General features: G+C 37.3%; 1 protein-coding gene across 2 annotated transcripts in view; it reads left to right on the top strand.

Annotated features, from left to right (window-relative positions):
* Positions 1–10,251: 10,251 nt before the first annotated feature.
* LOC100578248 (uncharacterized serine-rich protein C215.13) overlaps positions 10,252–22,284 on the top strand; it is a 46,444-nt gene continuing 34,411 nt past the window's right edge. Inside the window, exons 1-2 of one of the 2 annotated variants that reach the window (XM_016911973.2) lie at positions 10,252–11,052; positions 11,083–11,163. In XM_016911973.2, the coding sequence (XP_016767462.1) occupies positions 11,089–11,163 (75 nt within the window). In that variant the 5' untranslated portion in view covers positions 10,252–11,052; positions 11,083–11,088. Of the gene's footprint in view, positions 11,164–22,284 lie in introns of both variants that reach the window. The other variant, XM_003250097.4, reaches the window with a different exon arrangement.

Here is a 22,284-nt window from a genome sequence, read left to right as displayed (position 1 = left end):
GGAAGCGAATTCGAGATGAATCTCAGCAGGCAGCCATCCTCTTCATCGTTTTTGCATTGGTCGGTTGAAACTTGAGTTTCTCGCATACCGTGATGGCAATAACCAGTAGTCGAGTCGTTTAGAGAATTGGAAAGCAGGAAACGAGAAAAAAATTGTCGTATATTTTTCAAAAATCTGATTAAATCAAATCCTTTGACATTTATCATTTATGGGGAGGAGGGAAGATCGAGAGAAAACCATTTTTTCCCTCGTGATTCGAGTTATTCGGATATTACAAGATGTTATATTTCTTTCTTAGCTTCTTAGATTTAATCTTTACCAATGATTACAAATGTCATCCTTCTAACCGAATTTTTCATTCGGGACAATTGAAAAATATATATATTTATATAAATGAGATTCGAATTCTTTTTAATCCAGTATGATGTAGTATTAATTTTTTAATATCGATAATAAAAAGGAAAGGAAATATAAAAGAAGTTGATTAAACAAAGAAAGAGAGAGAGAAAAGCTAAATAAAATTTACAAATTATTATATCGAGTGATTAATTCAAAGCTCATACGACAATTTGTACATCTTAACAGAATGAATTATGATCTATCGTTAAATAAAATTAATTTCACGGAAAAGGAAAAAGAGAGAGAGAGAGAGAAAAAAAAGAAGAAAAAAAAAAGAACGAAGGAAAAAAATTACAAAATTGATTTATCACTTGAAACATGTATCACGCAAAGCAGTGAATAACCTGTTTCATAAAAGACAGTTAATAAATCATTATTCCGAACAATTCTATCAAAAATGCCCGAATAATAAATTCTCAGTCGGAATTATACGAATAATATGAATCGTACATGGATGGAATGGAATTTCTACTGAAATATTTCTCGACATTTTGGAGTCCGCTTGTTCGAAGACAAGGACGTTTCCCGGTAAAACGAAAGAAAAAAAAAAAGAGTATCTTTGTTGGCAATTTTCGGCACGGTCCACCGACAAAGGGAATCATCCATTCTGTTCTAGTAAACAAAGTGTTATCTCTTTTTTTTAAACGGCCGAAGGAAAGAAAGAAAAAAAAAAAAATTATCGCGACAAAATCGGGCCGATCCGAATGGGCCGAGGTACAAATTACGTTTTACGAGTAGCCATCTTTTTTTCCCCTGACACTGGAATGCACTTTAACGAAATGACGAGACCGGACTCGAAAATTAGAGGACGAGAAATCGTTGTTGTTTTCTTTTAAACCGAACGAAAGGAAACTTATCGATCCTCAATTATTATTTATTATTTGTTTATCCTTGATCTTGAAATTTATTTTGCAATTTTATTGGAAATTTTATTATTATTATTATTATTATTATTATTGTTGTTGTTATTGTTGTTAAGAAGAAAATTAATTGACAATTTCAGTCGAAATAAATCACAGGGGGTAATAAATTCTTTAAACTTTTTTCTTTTTTTTTTTTTGCTTTGCCTTGCGTTACCGCCTAATTGAAATGCCAAAGTTTTTCTTTTTTTCGATCATGCGATATAAATTTTTTGTCAAATGGAATTTTGTTTAGTATCGAGAAAAAAACTTGAAAACAAATTAAGCCGTGGCTATTATTAGGTATGTGCGTCTATGTTAATAATTGAAGATTAAAGTACGGATTTTTTTCTTTTTTTCTTTTTTTTTTTTTTTTCCTTTTTATCAAACAATGACAATACAAAAATCTCTGCTCAAGTAAAGATTTTCTTTCATTATCATTCGATTCGACGCGATGAATCGATGGAAAATGATGAATTTTCTATAAATATGTTCAGAAAATTCAATTACATAAGTTCAATTACATAATTACATATTATTGGTATTAAATCAAGGCTGTCTTTTGTATCCAATTTAGTATTCAACTATTTAAGAACACGTAATTCTAAATGAATGTTATATACGTAAGAGCTTAATAGCATAACGCTGATTCATTGTAAAAAATGTCCAATCAAATGAAATTTATTTGTTTACGTCGGATGATCGATAAAAATCGGATTTCTATGCATACGGTGTCGTGTTATAATCTATATCGTTTCACATTTTCCATCTATATATTTACTTTCCTGAAATTTTCTGAACATATTTTTCGTGAGCATGAACCATAAAAGTAAAATCAATTTTTCAAGTGATTTTATTTCCCCGGCGATCCGATGAGAAAACGATTCACCCTAATTCATTCGCGTTTTCTGCAAAACATAATTTAGAGACAAAGGTTATTCCAGGAACAAAGGAAAAATTCAGCCTAAAAACGGATTCTGTAATTTAATATCCGGGTATCATATATAACGATGTTAATCTGTGCCGATATATTCTAAACTTAATGTTCAACCAGTGTCGCAAAATGTTCTATTATAAGACCCCAATTTTACACAATTTATATCAGAAATATCAATGTTTGCCTCGAAATATCTTCCTACGATTAAACGATAAATTTCGTAGAATTTCTTTATTAATTAAAAATAAAAAAATAAGAGAAATATCGAGCTAATATAAAAATGTGATTAATCTGTGTTTTAACGAGATCTCTTCGAAGAACGAGTTTTATAAATATTTAACAAATTATTTTCCCTCCCAATGTCAAAAGTACATTATCGAAAAATCTATTTTAAATTCACTTAATTAATAATAAATAATTTTTCTTAACTTAACCGATCCTACCCTAAAATATAAAAATCCTTCGAATAATTGCAAAATGCCTGGTTCATTCTTACGTATCCACGTATCATCTGATATAAAATTCTTTACAAACACTTAATTACCTTTACCTTTAATTAACGCAACAATCCTCATTTCTCAATTTAATCATTCTCGTTTATCCCGCCGCGCTCGTCATCGCCCCCGTTCTTCGCCTCTGGCCGATTCTATCCGAAGAAATTGCCGATCAGAGGGCAGATTTACATAACTAACAATCTAGCCGTATAAAAAATGAATGAATTACACGATGAGGAAAAACCGAATGCTACTAATAATAACAATAATTAAAACAAAGCGAATAAATAATTCCCTCGCAAACAAAAAGAGAAGATACGAATCAGCTAACGAACCAAAGAAAAGGGAAAAATAAAATAGAACGGATAATAATTCTTTCTAGAGAGAAGAAAAAGAAGAAAATGACGTACAGATAAGACAAAGAATATTTCTCCTCGTGTTCGAGAAAGACAAAAAAAGGAAACGAATTCGAACCTTTTTAACGCAAACAAACCGATCCATTATTAAGAATCATTAATTAAAATATAACGAACATAATAATGGAAACGCAGCAACAAAGAAAAATTGAAAGTAGTACGGATCTTCTCTCCCCGCCTTTTCAAAAACAAAAATTAAAGATCAAAGAAAAAAAGGAAAACAAGTTCAGAGAAGGGGGGGAAGGGACGGCAAACGCCCACCGCGAACCCGGCCGTGCCTTTAATCAAAGCTTTATCTCCGATACACAGCAGCAAACCTGTAATATTCGCGACGCGGCGTGTCGGTACCTTGGTCCGTGCACCGGCCCCACGATTTATTGCCGGCTGATAGCAACGCGTAATGCATTCATTATATCGGAGTGCGTGCACGAGCCGAGTGTGAGGGGTGGACGCAAAAGTCATCGAGGCTGAGATGGTATCCCCTCGAGAGGATGGGAGGTGATTTTTGAGAGATACGCATCCAGGTGTCGGGGCTCGTCTCGTGCGCGCACGGAAACACAATGGGGGAACAATGCGGCGAGAGATATGCGCGGCCTAGGTCGCGGCTCGCCTCCAATACGAGGCGATTTCTTGGCGGAATTCCAGCAGAGAAAGAGAAAGAGGGAAGGAAGGCAGAGAAAGGAATTCCAGAAATGCAGATAAAGGGAAAATTTAGCGCCACGAGGGCCAACTTACGTTTCTGCGTGCTGCGTTTCTGGGGACTACTACGGTTGCGGTTGGAGAAAGAAAGAGAGAGAGAGAGAGAGAGAAGAGGAGAATGACGAAGAATCGTAAGTTGGAAATGTGTGTACGAGAAGAAAAATTGTGTATTCGAGTGTGGAAGTCGATGATCGGTTAAAAAGAGGAGGGAATTATATTTGAGGGAAAATTAAATTTATTATTCGTTTCTTTGAAATTGAATTGTGATTATCGATTGTCGTTAATTTTTTCGGGGTAAGTAAAGATAGGAGATCGAAAAAAGATCGTAAGAACGATAATTATTAATGTAATTTCTTGGAATCGATCATTTAAAAGTGTATCTTTTTCGACTCGTAATTCCTTTGAATTTTCGTATCCGAAAAAAACGTAATTGCATATTTGAGGGAAGGAATGCTCGGATTTCGAGGGAATAACGCTTCTGTTCCAGGTTCTGCATGCCTGGAAGCTGATCCAACCGATAAATCGGTGAACGACATTATTAATTCTCGAGTTAAGTGGAAGGAAAAAGCGTCTCTGTTATCTTTCCGGATTTGCGAATAAATAACGTTTCCCGAAGTTCGGCCCCACAGTTGTACGTTTCTTTTTTTTTCTTTCTTTCAACTTGTATATTTATACGAACCGATAATGCAACACGGTTCCCGCTTTAGAACGAACTGATGAATCGAATTTTGCCGATAATCGAACAGGGGCCGATCCTCCATCTTTTCTTCTGCACGAGTTATGCATAATTCTTTCCCCTTCGTGACATGTAACTGCAAATCTACCATTCATCTCGAAAACTTTTTGCGAGGATATAAAAATAAATAATCAAAGATCGAAATATAATCAAAGACGTAATCGAAGATTTTAAGAAATTTTTGATACCGATCGTAATTAATCGAATAGAATTTTTCTCTCGAGAAATGAAATTGAAAAATCATAAGTGATTAACTTTAGAGAAGAATAACTTGTATACACGGAACACGGAAGATATAAAAAAATATTATAATGATAATAACGTAGCATGAAATACTTAGTTTAACGCGAGCGAAATTGGCCCGAACATTTTGTAAAAAGGTAATCGAGTCGAAATAAATCATCGAACGGTGACCAATGACATATCATTCGAGCTTTACTTACTCGCGACAAATTGGTAATATTTCGGTTAAACCATTGCCGCGTACCGTATCATTACCGACCATTTGCCCCCTCCCCCAACTTCGTTCACGGTTACAAATAATTTCTCCGATACATCTGACTAATTTATCCATTTGCATTCACGACCAGGAGAAGAGAAATATACTCTCCCCTTCCTCGAATATCTTTCCCTTAATAAAGCGATTTGCCACGAATTTAAAGAAAATGTTAAAAATCTCATCAAAATTGCACCCCTTCTCCATCACTTTCCCTCCATCGCTTCAATTAAAAAATTTTTAATTGAAAGATTCGATCGAAATTACCTCGCACACCAACACTTCCTTCATTTATCCATTTTATCCATTTATCCAATTTATCCATTTGCATTCACGACCAGGAGAAGAGAAATATACTCTCCCTTTCCTCGAATACCCTTCCCTTAATAAAGCGATTTGCCACGAATTTAAAGAAAATGTTAAAAATCTCATCAAAATTGCACCCCTCCTCCATCACTTTCCCTCCATCGCTCCGCGTCAAATTTTTAATCGAAAGATTCGAAATTATCTCGCACGCTAACACTTCCTTCATTTATGTGTCTCGAATGATCAAACGTCTCAAATGTTCCTCCGTCATCGTTCAACTTCGAAATCCGAAACTTCCGGATTCATAAACATCCAATAATACACACAATATATCTGTTAAAAAAAAAAAATGATAAAACTGTCTGTTTCGGTAGCCAGGCAAAAGTTCAACGATTCGGGAATCGCTGGATACCGTTACCTGTGGTCCCAACCACTAACATCATTATCGATCTAATGGGGGAGCCTAGCCTAATGGAATCTACGAATTTAATTTGTGGGGCCCGGTATCGGGCCACGGTAGCCGCCAGATATCTCGGAACATAAATTCGAGGCGGGCGTGTCGTTAAAGTCAGCGTGGAGCGTGCGTGCGGGCACGCTGGCTTCGGTGATTTCGATGCGTGGTCGAGGAACGAATTCGTGGAGGGACGGTGTGTGAGATCCTGCGCTCTCTTCACTTGACGAAGGTCGTCCCGGTTGTGCGCAAGGTCGGTTATTCATCCGTTCCACCGTTTTGTTGCACAAGGATTTCGTATTGAAACGCTTTTCCCCCCCTCTCCAATAGGGAATAACGTGGAGAAAATACGGGGATATTCTGACGTTGCGAACCGTCGATGATCGTGTAACACGGAAGATGGAAGAGAAGGGGGAAATTGCTCCTTCGTCTTTTGATTTTGGCAGGCGTGTTTTTTCACGAAGTTGGCGAGAATTTTTATATTTTATATCGGTGTTATTTTTTGAACAGAATTTTTAATATTTAAGGCGCGTGCAGATGAGTTACATCCCTGGTTTCGAGGGATGACGAAAAGTAAGTAAATAAGGAGGATCTTTTATCTGTTCGTAAAATAGATATAAAAGGCAGATATAAAATTTTATGTTGTTTCGGCGTATAAATATAAGTAGATACAAGATGTATCTTAAGCTATAAAGAAATAGAGGGTGAGCTTAATTCCCTATATTTATATCTCCATCTTTTTTATTATAATAATATCCAATCTCACGATTGTCGGACAAGATAGTCGGCGATTTTCTCCGACTTTTTCTTCGACTTTTTTCTCCGAATTTTCAACGTAGCTTTACGACGTTGAAAACCAGTTTCGGCAAAATTTTACGACGATTTCTTTTCTTCGTCGCAAAATCGGTTTGGCCGCCGTTTTTACGTTCCTCTTTTGTTGCATCACGCGGGATGGCATCCCTCCCCTCGCCCCCAACTTGCGCCAACTTTCATAAAGATTGATTTTATTGATTTCAAGAAATTGTTCGAGACGGACAGTGATATAGTTCGAGGCGATACATCGCGTGATACATCGTCCGACTTTATTCCACTCTCCGGTGATGTTCCACCGGCTTTAAAGCTTACTTTGAGGCGCTATTCTTTTTTAAACGTTATTAAATTTATAGCCCGCAGTAAAAGGAGAAAAGTGTCCGCTTTTGTATCGAAACGAATTCTCCCGGCAATCTTCGAGAGCGACACTTTGCATGTTTAAAATTTGAAAATTCTCTTCGAGTGTACTTTCTTCTTCTTTTTTTTCCTTTTTTTTTTTTTTTTTTTTTTTTAGAGAAAATTGGCTTCGATTCTTCTTATTTAGAAAAAGAATGCTATTACACTGAAATTTCATCTCACGTCGTATCTACTTGTTCCAAACTCCTTGTTCATGCACGAGGAAAGAAAAAGTGTATAATTCTTGATAAAAATTCAGAGTAAGTTAAACCATTTATGAAAATCATGGGTATAAAATTTATTTATTCCCCGAAGGATATTATCAATTAAAAGCAAATTAACAGAAAAAAAAAAGAAGAAAGAAAATCTCCCTTAACAAACTCGTTACGTATCTTAAAGCATCTACACGCCTCGTATATAATAAAAATGAAGTATAATAAAAAGTCGTGTGCGAGTAATAACGGCATCATGACTTTATTAACTTCCTTTTTTTTTCCTCTTCTTCTTCTTCTTCTTCTTCTTAAACGTAATTACATTTAATTCTCAACATGGCCGTATTTTATCACAAAATTCCACGAATATGTGTGTTGTGGAAACGAATATTTCATCCCCTCCGTACTTCAAACAATTTAATATCGATCGATTCTTTTCTTCTTACACAACGTCAACGGTTTACCCTCGGGACAGACTCGTTAAAATTCACGCATATATCAACCAGAAGCGACATTTACCTACCCCTCCCCTCCATAGCATAATATACTCGTAATTAAACGATCAACGGTAATAAAGACGTATTATTATACGAGCGGCAAAAACGACGAACGGGAAATTTCTAGAAAAAAAAATTTCGAGGGCGATTCTTCGCTCGAGGAGAAGGATTTGTGGAAAAAAAAAAAAAAAAAGAGAGGCGTTAAGGGCACGTGGGCGGTGTATCGAGAGATGCTGGAGCGCGAGCAGAGCCTGCTGCACTTTCGTGCGGCGATGGATGACCTTGAAACTCTTGATAACGATCGACATCCGCCTAATTAACGCACACTCGAAGATAAGGACGTGACAAGCTCGAAAAGTTGGATCGAACGTGAGAATCTAGACCGATTTTCCCGTCTGTGAATAATCCCTGCGTTTAATTAATCCGGTGTTCGCGGATCCTCCACACAATGGAGGAGAACGAGAAAAGTGAGTGAAAATTTCTTAACCTTCGAACGTTTTATAATATATAAGTTCAATGCCGAGTGAAATTGATTTAACGCAACGTCATGTTTCGTTAACGAGACATCGTTTCTTTTCTTTTTAAAGTTTGTGTGACACAAAAGTAAAGGTAAATTCGAGATGTTTTTTTTGTAGATGTTCGTTCTATGAAGAAATAAAAAAGAAAGAAAGAAAGAAAGAAAAAATAATCGAAAGCTGTCTCGAGAGGACAGATACACAGTTTTCGATACTCAACTTCGATGATATTAAATGGGAACGCGATTAAAAATAATTCGAAGGATAAATTCCAAGTATTTTGAGATTGAAATACGTATTCGATATTGTCATATTGAATTAAAATATATAGCATTGTAAATTATATATGAGAATTTTTCTGACCGAGCAGCGTCAGGATTGAATTACATCAACGAGGTGGATTTTATTGCAAACGCGAGGTTGAGATACAACTTTGTGTCCGCTAATAGTACGTATCAATGCCAATTGTTTAAGGGTTGAAGAAGAAAATGGATATGATAATTCATCAATGTCATATTTTTTGTTTCAGTTTTTTTCTTTTTTTCTTTTTTACGTTCTTTGTTATAGGGAGATAAATAAACGTTCATTTAATCGCGTTACAGCCTTAACGATTCGACATAATGTGTAACATATGTTTCACAATACTTTCTCTTGCACCATTGTGCGGTAACAAAAACTTAATCGGACGTGAATATCACGGTCATAGCTTTAGCGGATAAACGAGGTGAACTAGTGCCTTGAAAAGAGAGGAAAAGAAAAGAATCGCGATGGCGATCAGATCGTTACTATGCTTGATTTGCTGCCAAGGGAGTGACCGAAAGGTATAGTAATCCTAGAAGAAAAGTTTCTGCAATATCGTCGAATTGGTCTTCGATTCAATTATCTTTGATTTTGGTATAATTTTTTGTCTTGCGTACTATAATTCCGATTATCTTTAAAAAGAAATTGATTCAATGTTTTATTCCTTGCAAATTCATAAGTGAATTTTAAATCGTATGTAAAAACGCGATGATTGGAATAAAATTTTAATCCTCCCAGAGGACGATACACCATCAAAATTTATTTTTGCCATAATTAAATTTGAATTTCTTATAAAATTAGGGATATATATATTTATCTTCAATAATAATGATATTATCCCCAAGAATTGTAATTTAAAATCTTTACTATCCTCAGCATCAACAATACTCTCTCCAAAAATTCCAACCAAAACATCAAATCAGAACAATAATACCATCCTCAAGAATTTCAATCAAAATCTTTTCATCTTTTATTCATCCATCCCACGTTTTCATCCAACTATCTCAATACTTTCCCCAAAAATTACAATCAAAGCATCAACAATAACACCATCCTCAAGAATTTCAATCAAAATCTTTTCATCTTTTATTTATCCATCCCACGTTTTCATCCAACTACCTCAACAATACTTTTTCCAAAAATTACAATCAAAGCATCAACAATAACACCATCCTCAAGAATTCCAACCAAAACCTTTCAATATATCTTTCTTCCATCCAACATGCATCCTTAGCACCAAAAAGAAAAAACACCTCCCACAGTTTCCCCAACACTATCCTCATCAATAACCATCTTGAAAAATTCCAACCAAAACCTCTTCAAACCTCGTTTCTTTCCATCACCCCATCCAACTACCTCAACAATATATACCCTCCCCCCGAAAAATTCCAATCGAAACATCCTCTCGTCTCAAACACGGAACAGAGAAAAGAACGAGCCACAAGAAGAGAGCGAGCGAGCGGAAAGTCGGAAGGAGCGTCGTCACACCGCGTCGTCATCCCGAAATTCCCCAACGTCTCGCGACACCCGCCAAGGTTTCACCCGTCCGCGCGATGCAACGACGGACACGATAGGTGCAGAAGCAGGAGGAGGAGAAGGAGGAGGAGGAGGGAGGGAGGGAGGCGATTCGTCAGCCCGGTCCCACGACGTTCCGGTTAGCCGAGGTAAATCGTGTGTGCGAGGGAGCACACGGTGGCGGAGGTTGAGAATCGCGTGTTAGAGAGAGGGTAGAGAGGCGAGTAGAGGCGATCGGCTCTCTCGGATCAGCTGTGAGAGCGGCGTGGCGCCGTGTGCCGCGGCTCTGACCCGCTGTCAGTTGCCCGAGCCTTGTGCTACGGTTAGGACCGTGCAATCGTCACCTTTTTTAACGAGCACGAGACGACGTATCCGAGACGAACGGGCTTCGCGCGTCGGTCGACTAGTCTTCGCCTGGGAAAACCGCTCGTGTCCCATTCGAACGAATTGGCCGAACGAGAAGAGCAGAGTGAGCTCGCTTCACGATCGAAGTTTCGTCGCAGTCCTCGGTGGATTTGGTTCAGCGATCGTCGACAACGAACGTCGAGGACAATTCGAATCGACCTGATCCGCTCTCGAAGAAGGAAACGCGATCGTGATCGTCGACGATCCACCGTTCGAATTGATTTCGAAAGAATCGGAGAATAATATATCGCGAGTTTATTTTCGAAATTGCTTCTCGATCGTTCAAATCCTTCCGTTTCGATCTTCGTGTCTAGACGATAGAGAGGGAGGGGGGAGGAGGAGGGAGGAGAGAGAGAGGTCGAGTTCGAATATCGTGGTGGTTTTTGTGGTGGATTAAAGTGGTTAATTCGAGGTTAATTCAGAGAGAAGAAGAAGAAAAAGAAGAAGAAAAAGAGGAAGGAGAAGGAGGAGAAGAAGAAGAAGAAGAAGAAGCCGCATGCCTCGCTGACAAGTTCTCAGGATGGTCTGGTAGAGGAGAAGGAGGCGGAGGAGAAGAGAGAGAGAGAGAGGAAGAGAGAAAGAGAGAGAGAGAGAGAGAGGTTCTGATGGTTCGATCGCGAGAAATGGCGTGCGGAATATCGTTCGAAGCGACTGCCACGAGCACGGTACTTTTCCTGCTGGTGAGTAACGTAAATTTGAACGAGCACGTGCTTCTTCTGAATCATTTTTATACACGTTATACAGATATTTTGCAACACCTGCCACTCCCGCTCACTTTTTTTATATTTCGAGATTCCTCGATGTGCGTATCCTTCGCGTGTCTCGATTTTTCTTCTCCTCGTTCACGAAGAAGAAACGTAACGAGGAACGCCCGTAACGAGGAATTTATTACACCTTTCGAGAAGTTCATTTTCTTTTTCTTTTTTTATTTTTTTCTTTTCTCTTCTCTTTTGCGCCGAATGTTAAATTTAAAGGGCGCCCGTTATTGGCCCGTAAATCATCCCAATTCGAGATGCCTTTGTTTTGAGTTGTTACGTTCGATTGGGGAAGGGAACGGGGGGAACCGTGAATTATTTTTACGACCGGCTTAACCCGCCCGTGTGGTCACCATTGGCGTAAATACGAATATCGAGGTGGCTCGCTCGAGGTGGCACTCTCGAGGATGCATCGTACCTAAACGCTATGTTTGGTAAGAGTAACATTCACGTTGAACCCGATGGAATTCAAACTTGCGATCGTACTTGCTTTTTAGACGCGTGCGATTTCGCGTGCCGTGGATCGTGCAAGATTTAAACGAGAAGGGATCGTTGACCCGTGTCGATTCGAACTGAAAAGTTGAATCGCTATAATTTTCGATAATTATTTACTTCGTTCATTTTATTTACGAAAAGAAATTAATTTATAAGGAAGAAATATTCGAATAACGATTGATATTCCGATGGATTATGAAATAAATGATAATTTATATCGAGTTTTTAAGGATAAATTTGTAATCTCGTTTAAATGTGTTTAAAAAAGGATTGCGAAACTTTTCTCGATAAATAATTGGGAATATTTTATACAATTTTTACACGAGGAAAATTCTGTGGCAGAATGTCTCTAAGAAATACCAATCTCTTTCATAAACCACATTTATGCTAAATAACTTTAAATTACATCACAGATCGTAAATGTCACGAATTCGCCAACATCAACCTTTCTTACGTCCTGGATGCGATCCGTCATACACTTTCTGAAACGCCACCCTTTATACGAACCGTGACATTTCCTTCACGGTGATTTCATCGATTCTCTTTACAGAGGATTTCAATTATTCGTTTCAATTATATATATAAATTTTATTTTTTCTTTAAAAATCGTAATTAATATATACAATTACACTTGTGAATGAAACATAAGAGAAATCGTTTCAAATTAAAATACCATTTAGTTATTTCGTAACTTGGATGATTGTTAACAAATGAATATACTTTTTCCTTTTTCTTTTTCTTTTTTTAACAAACATCGATGATGCGCAAATTACACTACATTGAAAATCGTTAATTCAGGTATTCGCAATACACAATAGACTTTCACCGTCTATTGTTAAATTCTGCGATCGTAAATCATCGTGCACCTCTTCGTCGAAGAATAATAATATTTTCGCTTCGTATCGAATCGCATCGTATCGATGAATATTAACGCGGTTTAATATAAACATCGTTTATCGTTTATACATTTTACATTATCGTTAATTTACGCGTACAGAATTTGTTTCGAGAGAGAGAGAGAAAGAAAATTTTCTCTGCCGGCAAATGGATCCCAACCTACCCCACGACAACGCTTAACGTGTCCGTGTCCATCTACGTTCCCAATCGAATCAAGGTATCCAACTCGATCACTCAAAAAGTCATTATCACGAACCCGTTAACATTAACCTTCACGCGGCTCGAGCGTGGACAGTCGCACACTCCCAACAACTCTTCTCCTCACGCAAGCCGTGACATTTCTCCTCTCGATTTCATCAACATCGCGTATCCAAAGACGTACCTGGCACGATACGTTATAATTTCACGCGTTATAAGTTTGCGACTCTAGCGAAATTTTACCAGATTCCTGGCAACGATCTTACGATTATTATTATTATTATTATTATTTTCTTTCTCAAATGGAAATATTCTGTAATTTTTCGATTCGAAAGATCGGTTTCTGTACCCTTTGCACTATGAGTCACTTCTTTCTCTCTCTCTCTCTGTCGATTCTCGAGTCACATTTCTTGATATTCAAATCAAAACAAATCAAAAACCAGAAATCAAAATTATTGAGAAACAATTACAAAGAGTACTAAGAATTTTTCGCAATTGGAGATCGCAATTTATAATCCTTTATTTTCGTTCCACGATATTTTCATTATCGAAAATGATAGAGAATTATCCTCGAGAATAAAAATGTTTCACAAAATTGTGTGTATTATTGTAACTAACGACAATCGCTCTTTTACACGTATATAAAAGATCCATTTGATTCAAGGAAATCTCAAAAGGATTCTCGGAATTAAAAAAGACAAGGATGTCTTTTGTCAGACAAGGATCTCCGTTTCTTCTCCAAACTCCTCGATTATATTTCGAGCATTGAACGGTGGCACATACATACGACTAGAGTCAAGGATAGAGTTAAGCATTATCTGATTGCTATACTTATACGCGAGCGTACGGAGTAGCTGTGTGCAAAATGCGCGCGCGTCGGTGAACGTTGTTTTCGTTATGCAAGCTGGCGGAATGTTAAGCTGGCGTGGTTCCTTCGGAAGAATACGCTTCGACGATATACATCTTATGCAATAAAGCACGCGAGCGGCGATAGAAACTGTGAAACTCGAGGTTTCAAACGCCGATTCTCGTCATTCTAGAAATAGAGGGAAAGGTTTGATATCCGTGATTTAACGTGGACGAAGGTCGAGTTGTGGAGTCGAGCCGTGGTGAAACCAGCTGTCGTGATGAAGGAGAGTAGCGAGTAATTCTGTTCGATCGATTGAGATTAGAATTTAGAATTTCGCCCGATATCTTGGAGATGCAATTGTTGTTGAAAATGGATTCTGGTAAATGCTTTTTAAAATTTTTATATCGTATCGAAGGGATATTCGTAAATTTTCGTGGTGAAATATTTTAGAATGAAGAAGAATTTAAGATTGAATATAGATAGGAAAATTTTAGAGATGGAAAAGTGGATCGTTATCGAATTTTTTCGCTTGAATTCAGATTGATTTTGCGGTAAATGGTGATAGAAACTCAGAATGATTAAAAATCGCGTTTGATGATGAAAGAAAGTTCTTTTATAAGGGACATTGTAAATAATTTTGACGAAGAGGGATATCGTAATGGTGAAATCTCTTTTCGTTTGAATTTTCTATTAGATTACCAAGAGTTGACTGACGGAAAAACTGGAAGAAACTTGCTGTTTTATAAGACACGTGTAAATCTTAATAAAATCGTTAAAGAATTATCGATACCCCTTCGAAGAGAATAGTCATTTGACATGGACGATAGATATTTATCGTGCACGCACGAGGATGAATAAAATACGCGCGATCGATATTCCCTCCACGTATTCCTTGAAACGTCCGTTCGTGAATTTTGTACATTTCACTCACTTTCGCCACAACAACTGGAAGAATATAAATTATATTGCATTAAATTCATCGGCCGATATAACATCCCTATAACATCCCTTTTCTCGAAAAATCTTTTCTTCCCTCTGTCTCATAAAATCTTCATAAAATATAAAAAAATCTCAAGAATTAATATTTCAAATTCTCTTTCAATTTCGTAATCCAAGTTCATTAAGAATCATAAAAAAAAAATAAAATAAAAAGATATGATCTCAATCCCACGATCGAACTCTGGTCTCATTTTTATAAAAAGAAACCTTCAGCAACCTTCATTTGTAGAAATCAGAGATCGGCCACCTCGTAATTATCAAAACTACCATATTATATCGATCAACCGTCCAACGCAGAGCACACTGTTCGAAACAGAAAGATCGATTAATCGATCCCCTCCACATAGCAGCTAATTACAGCTAGCGAGACGAGCATCTGCCTCCTCAGATTCCTATCCTTGCCTCGAAATTCCTTCGATTTTTCTTTCTTTCTGGCCCCGATACGATAATCCTGCCTTTCGATTGTTCTTATTTAACTCCGCGTTGAGAGCGTTGCGCCAGGAATTCGAATGGACGATGTTACGAGGACGATGTCCTCGCGAGGATTATTTTCAGTCGAAATGGGCGGGGAATGGCACCGAGAATTTTAAACGGGAAGGAGAAAGTGGGAATCGAGACGATACGTTAAATTTGGATTAGGATTAAATTTGAATAAAATTCGGGGCAAAGTTTGTATTTGAAAATTCTTCTTTCATCTCTCTCGTCTCGAGGACTAAAGCGAAAACTACAGATAGAAAAGAATCGATATGATAAAAATTATTGCGAATATTTCGTGTATCAAAAAATTAAAAATTTTGTTAAATTATTAAGGGATTTATCGATATTCAATTTCTGGTTCAAAGATATCCAGACAAAATCCTCTCCTCCCCTTCTCCAGAGAAGTGGAATTTCGAAAATTGAGATGCGACACACCACCTCGCGACACCTCGTCTCGTTCTCTCGCGATAATCCGGCGCAAGGTTTTTAATTAGCAGAGCAAACGGGGATAATTGGACAACGAGCAGTTTAAAAGACGATACATCTTAAATTAAAAAAAGGGGAGGGAGGAAAAAGGAAAGAGAAGGAATTGGGAACGAAGGCAAGTGGAACGACGTGGAAGTGGCGACAAACCACGTATAAAACGGTGTCTCGGTTAATTAAATCGCGAGGAGATTGGGACAACGTGGTCCTGAAAATTGATACCAACCGCTGATACACCCCGCTGTGTTAACGAGCGACCACCGTTGTTCGGTTGGCAAAAAGTGGCGTACCATCGATGCTTACGATAACACGTTTTAAGTATGTTTGGCGGAGCGCCGCGCGCGCGCGAAACGGTAGCGGTCGTGAATAAAAATGCGCGTGTCGCGTTTCGTAATGCAACACGTAGACGATGCTACGTTTTTATGCCGTGCGTGTGTTCCTTGCCCGCGGCGAACCATCCAACCATGCGCAATCATTTCGTTTCGCCAAATTTTTCCAAGTCGAGAATAAACGATACTCTCCGCGATTATTCAGAAATAGAGGGTAATAGGGAATAAACGAAACTAAGTTTTTAGAGTTATAGCGATTGAATTGAGATTATGAGAAATAGAATTTATGGAGAATATGAAAAAGAATTGGGTGAGAAATAATTATCGAATGAGGAATACGTAAGTGAATATTTGGAACGTAGAGTAATGGAACGATGAATGGAAATTAAACTTAAAAGAATTGGTTGGATAGTAAGATCGAGGAAAAAATCTAATCCGGATTTGTCTCCAGATTTTTTAAAGTTATAGCGATTGAATTGAGATTAGGCAAGAAATAGAATTTGTCGAGTGGAGAATGTGAAAGAAAATTGGGTGAGAAATAATTATCGAATGAGGAATACGTAAGTGAATATTTGGAACGTAGAGTAATGGAACGATGAATGGAAATTAAACTTAAAAGGAATTTTGGTTGAATAGTAAGATCGAGGAAAATTAACGAGGAAATCTAATCCTAAAAAGATTTTTTAGAGTTATAGCGATTGAATTGAACACGAGAAATAAAATTTGTTGAATGGAGAATGTGAAAGAGAATTGGGTGAGAAATAATTATCGAATGAGGAATATTTGGAACGTAGAGTGATGAATGGAAATTAAAGTTAAAGGGAATTTTGTTTGGATAGTAAGATCGAAGAAATCTAATCCGGATTTGTCTCTAGATTTTTTAGAGTTATAGCGATTAAATTGAGATTACGTGAGAAATAGAATTTATGGAGAATGAGAAAGGGAATTGGGTGAGAAATAATTATCGAATGAGGAATACGTAAGTGAATATTTGTAAACGTAGTAGTGTAATGAATGGAAATTAAAGTTAAAGGGAATTTTGTTTGGATAGTAAGATCGAGGAAATCTAATCCGGATTTGTCTCCAGATTCAAACTATAAAGTTTTCTGTAGAATAAAAGCGAAAAAGTAAAAATATTGCAGAGTTGCACGTGAGCTTTCAATGCCGAATCGTGTTTCACGCAGGTGCATAACCGAATACCACGAGGCCGTGTACCGCCTGATAAGGAATGTAGTGATTTATGCGTAAATTTCTTCAACCTCTGCTCTGAGATGCAGCGCGTGCTGCATCCCCGTGCTGCAGTGCACGTGAGAACGTGGATCACGCGAGTGTAAATATGCTTAAATTTGAAGCCGTGGATATTTCGTTTGAAACTTTATTGTATCCATTATTCCTTTATCGAGAAGATTCGCGGCAATTATATATTGTAGATTGTCCGAAAAATAATGGAATGCATTATTCGCGACTCTTCGCGGATATATACATCGAATGAAGAGATTAAACGAATTTACGAAATTCGTTTTTTTTTTCACAACAATCAAAAAAAAATCCATTAGCATTTTTAATCTTCGCACTCGATAGATTTAAACTTTCCTTTAACGATCTATAAATCCGACAGGATTTCATATCCGTGTCACTCAACTCGCGAATCGATAAAATTAAAGCCGCATTATCATACCTATTCACTTTGACCTGCATGCCAAACTCTCAGCTGGTTTATAAATTCCCGTCCGCCATTACCGTTCAAACCACCCATTTTACTCGTTCCCTTATCCTTCGACAATCGTACCAATTCGAAGTATTCGGGGGGGGAAATATTCGAAACGGTGTAAAACTATTCCAGCTATGCGACAAATTGCAAGCTTCCTTTCCCTCCAAGGTTGATTTCGAGAGAATTCATTGCGGGGAGGGGGAAAAGAATCGAGACGGTCAAACAGCTTCGAGGACAAAGGAGGATATATCTTTGTGATCCAGTCGCATTAATCACCAACCCCTGCACGTAATAATCGTAATTAATAATAATTCAATATAATCCAGGGGACGAGAACGAGCGGTTGAGGGACATAAATTTCTCTACTCGCGTGTACCGAACGCGCGACCGGTTCAGATTGTTCCCTTTGACCATGACCTTCGGCCACAACATAACCATTGAACGAAGGCCACGAGCAGTGACACGCGTGGAAAACTCCATCGTCCGTTATGCGAAATCGTAAATTCTTCTTCCCTACGTTGAACGGGTTTTACCACCCGCCGGACCACTCGCCAACAAACAAAGAGTATTTTTTTTCGTGTATCCCTCATGTTACTTCGATCGACAATGGTGCAACGCTCGACGAGATGTACTCTCCGTTCCTCGTGCAACTCTTGTTCGAGGTGTGAAGTAAAATTGCGTAAGGAATTGCGCAAACGGTTGTCGGAGAGCTCGAGATATCGGGTTCGCTCGTGATCAAAAGAGTTCGATTGTATTGTTTAACGATAATAATAATTGATAATCGATGAATGATTCGAATTTGTCGTTTGGGAAATGGAGAATATCCTTGCCTTTCGATTCGGTTGGTTCTTTATTTATTTCAATCGGTGAGAATGGAGGACATGATTGTCTATTGTCTTTCGATTTTCAGGTATCGAGAATAGAAAATGAATCTAGAATTATTTTTATCAATTATTGAGAAGACATAAATTCATGTTATTTATTTCGATCGTTGAGAATGGAGGATGTGAATCTTCCGATTTCCAAATATTGAGAATAGAAAAATTTTATCAATGATTGAGGAAGGACTTGAATCTACGTTTCTTTGTTTATTAACTGTAGAGGATGGAAGATGTGAATCTACCTCGTTCGATTTCCAAGCCTTGGAAACGGAAGACATGAATCTACTCGCGTCTTTAAAGCAGTGGAAGAGTGAATCTACGTTTTTTTTTCTTTTTTTGTTTACCAACCGAGAATGAAAGATGTAAATCTACGTCTGGAAACGGAAATCGTGAATCTACGATTCTTTTTTCATCGATCGTTGATAAAAATCGTATCTTGAACTCCCATATCACATTTATTAAACACGTTGAAACGTTGGTTATATCTGTAAGAAAAGTTGGATTAGAAAGAAGATTAACGATCTCTACTTGCAAATTAAACAGAATTTTCTTTTTTTTGAATTATGTGAATTCGAATATTGAAATTCCAGACGTGTCCCACATCACTCTTTCTAAAACCATGCTCGAAACTTTCGCAATGCTTGAGTTCCGTCAATATTTCCAATATTTCTTTCATCAAACCTTTATATTTGCAACACATTTTTCCCCTTCTTCTATTGCCACAAGCTTGAATCGTTTTAGCAAGAGTGAAACGATATTCGAAATCGTATCGACACGGTTGCAACAAAAGAAAATATAAATCACATAAGGTTGCACTACTTGCTGGATTAAAGACTGGTGCAAATTAGAATTAAAAAAAAACATTAATTCGTTTGATAAAAATTAACATGCTGTCTAGAATATGTATAACACAATTCTAACATTAATAATAAAATACATATATAATATAAAGAGAAAAACGAAAAATAATAATTATTAATTATATTTTTCTCTATAAAACGAAATTAACGAAAGTTAGTTAAAAACGAGATTACAATCCTTTCCCGATCTTTCTCGTAAATCTTATTACTCTCTAATTAAAATCTGATCCACTGGACTAGATTTCCTGCCACCCAACACGTCACACCAACCTAGTAAACCGTCAGATTTCACGCTTTCACCATCATCTTTCCCACCATCAACCCCTTTATTAGCTTCCAAATGTTCCCTCGAAATTACTATTATTCCGATCATCTTAGTGTTCTCGACTCGGCCATTTACGACCCAGTTAAGAAACAGGACACAATCGTAAAAGACAAGCTTGGACAATCGGTGCATGGAGTCCTGAACTCCTCTTCTCTATTGTGTCTTTTCTTTTTTTCATATTCGTTTCTTGGGGACGATGGCCAAGACAACGAAGATAAATTTCCTCGTATTATTAAACCGGTGGACCGGTTTTCACCGATAGTTTCTAGAAACGGTGTGCAAGGTTGCTAAGTTTTAAACTGACCGGCAAAAAGTGCCCTCCGTGAGATTGAACGCGAGTTTCCTGCGCAATTATCCTATTTTGTTCGCTTTCTTTCTTTCTTTCTTTTTGCGCACGCGCGATTCTCTTCCACCAAGCTTTCCAAATAATTTCGTTTCTTGAAATTGTGACCGAGATTAAATCTCAAATTCGGAAGAAAGACGATAAATAATCCTATAAATAAACAAGTGTAATAATATTTTCTTGAAAAGAAATTCTTATTTTATTTTATAAAAAAATTAATGTTATTAATATTCAATAAATATTTCACATTAATATTTATTGAGTATTTCAACAAATTAGAGAAGCATCCATCAATATTCTCACTAATAAAAAAAACACTCATTTGAACGTCGATGCATTTCCAATCTTTCTTTCTCTTCCTCCCCAATTTCATCAGTGAAATCCCAATCCCTCTCATCTCTCGAAAGCTCCACGAAGAATAATATGGATGCATTTATTTCTATCCAGATCCGGATGCGAGTTTCTTTATAAACTTCCTCTGCCGAGTTAAAACGTCGCGAATACCTTTTTATTGACCCTGTTAAAAACGAGGCGTCCCTCGATAAGGAAGCGGAAGATAGGTTTGTAGGTACCGTTAAAGAAGCATTAGGGAATTCGCGCGCTTCATTGTGGCCACGGTGCATCTAAGGTCGTGGTGGTTTGGTAACGGTACATCGTAACGGAGAAAACGAGTTGAAATTCTCTCGTGTACCGAGAGTTGGGAAAAATGTTTAGCCGGATTTGATCGTCATTCGACAGATGGAGAAGATTTGGAAAAGCTTGATTGATATTTCTCTGAGGATGAGTAATATTTTTGATAATATTTTTGGGAAGTATGAAACATATTTAATTTTAATTTAATTGAAATTGAGCGTTTTGGAATGTTAAGTGTGAAGAAATTGTGAAAGAACAGTATATAAGATATTGCTGTGAGATAGAATAAGAAATTTTGTGTCAAATGTATTAATAGTAATTTAGAAATGTTTTTAGGTGTATAGAATAAAATTCTTCTCACGATTTCCAATCGATATTTATATTTGCTTCTACCATCGTATCAAAACTTGATCTCAGATATGTCAAACGATTCGTAGAACAATGAGATTACCTTTCGTTGCAGATCATCCTCTCGTTTCGAGCACGAACGAAGTGCGTAAGATTCATCCATACGGAATTTTTAAAAGGTCAGATACGATGCACCGGTTCGCCCTTGTCGAATCGCATGAGAACGAATCAGAAACGATGATCCCTTACCCTCATTTCCTGCGCGGCCAAACGAGGAACATCCGTCTATAGTTCGTATAACAAGAACGAAGTGCTTTTGTTTATTACTAATTCCGCCTGGTGTATTGTCAAGTTCCTGTCCGTTCCCGCTTACCAAATGTTCGTTCCGTCAAATTGATCCAATCTACCTTTCTCGACACGACAATATATACCACGACGATATTTCCTCTTTCCTCGTGCGGTAACAATAATGTTTTCGTCGAGGTGGATTAACATAAGAATCCGCTGGGATTCTTTATCACTGTTGTTGCTACCAGACAACAATTAGCGCGGAAATTAATTTTCGAAAACTGGTTTCGGGATTTGATCGAAAATGTTTTGATCGAATTCTATTCGACTTCGAATTCGTATTCAAAATTACTTAAATAAATTCCTCTTTATTATCCTTTTTTCCCCCTTTTTTTTTCTTTTTCTTTTTTTTCCTCAATTTTTGTATCTATTATACGTATATATGTGTGTGTATGAGTGTTTTTTTGTCGTCCCGATAAAATTCGGATTATTTTTATAGATCGCGCAGGAATATGTTATGCATATTTTCACTCTGTGGATCAAAATAATGCAAAGTTATGTAAATTAAATCCGAATTAGACTCGGGGAGAATTTATGGGTGGCGCCTACCGGGGTTATTTGTAATGCAAAATATTTTCTTTTCCATGAAATATATTCCCTCCCCATACTATATAACTCCCCTGCTAATTTCCCAAAACCTTGGAGGAATGCAAGAAAATTAACTTATTTAAAAAAAACCATTATCAACGCGACCGTCAGCCTTCAAAACACTCTAAATCTTTCATAAAAGGAAACCTTTCCTTTCGTGGGTGTCAATAACACGCGCTCACACGGATAAAAATTCTTCTCCCTCCCCCGACGAAACCTCGATATAACCAGATACCCGAACCATCCGCCAATTTAAATTCCAAAGAAAAAGGGGAGGAGGG

Source organism: Apis mellifera, linkage group LG4 (assembly GCF_003254395.2).
Source record: "Apis mellifera strain DH4 linkage group LG4, Amel_HAv3.1, whole genome shotgun sequence".
Lineage (NCBI taxonomy): Eukaryota > Metazoa > Arthropoda > Insecta > Hymenoptera > Apidae > Apis > Apis mellifera.
The sequence above is the reverse complement of the archived record's forward strand: the minus strand, read 5'-3'. Positions and strand labels throughout refer to the sequence as shown.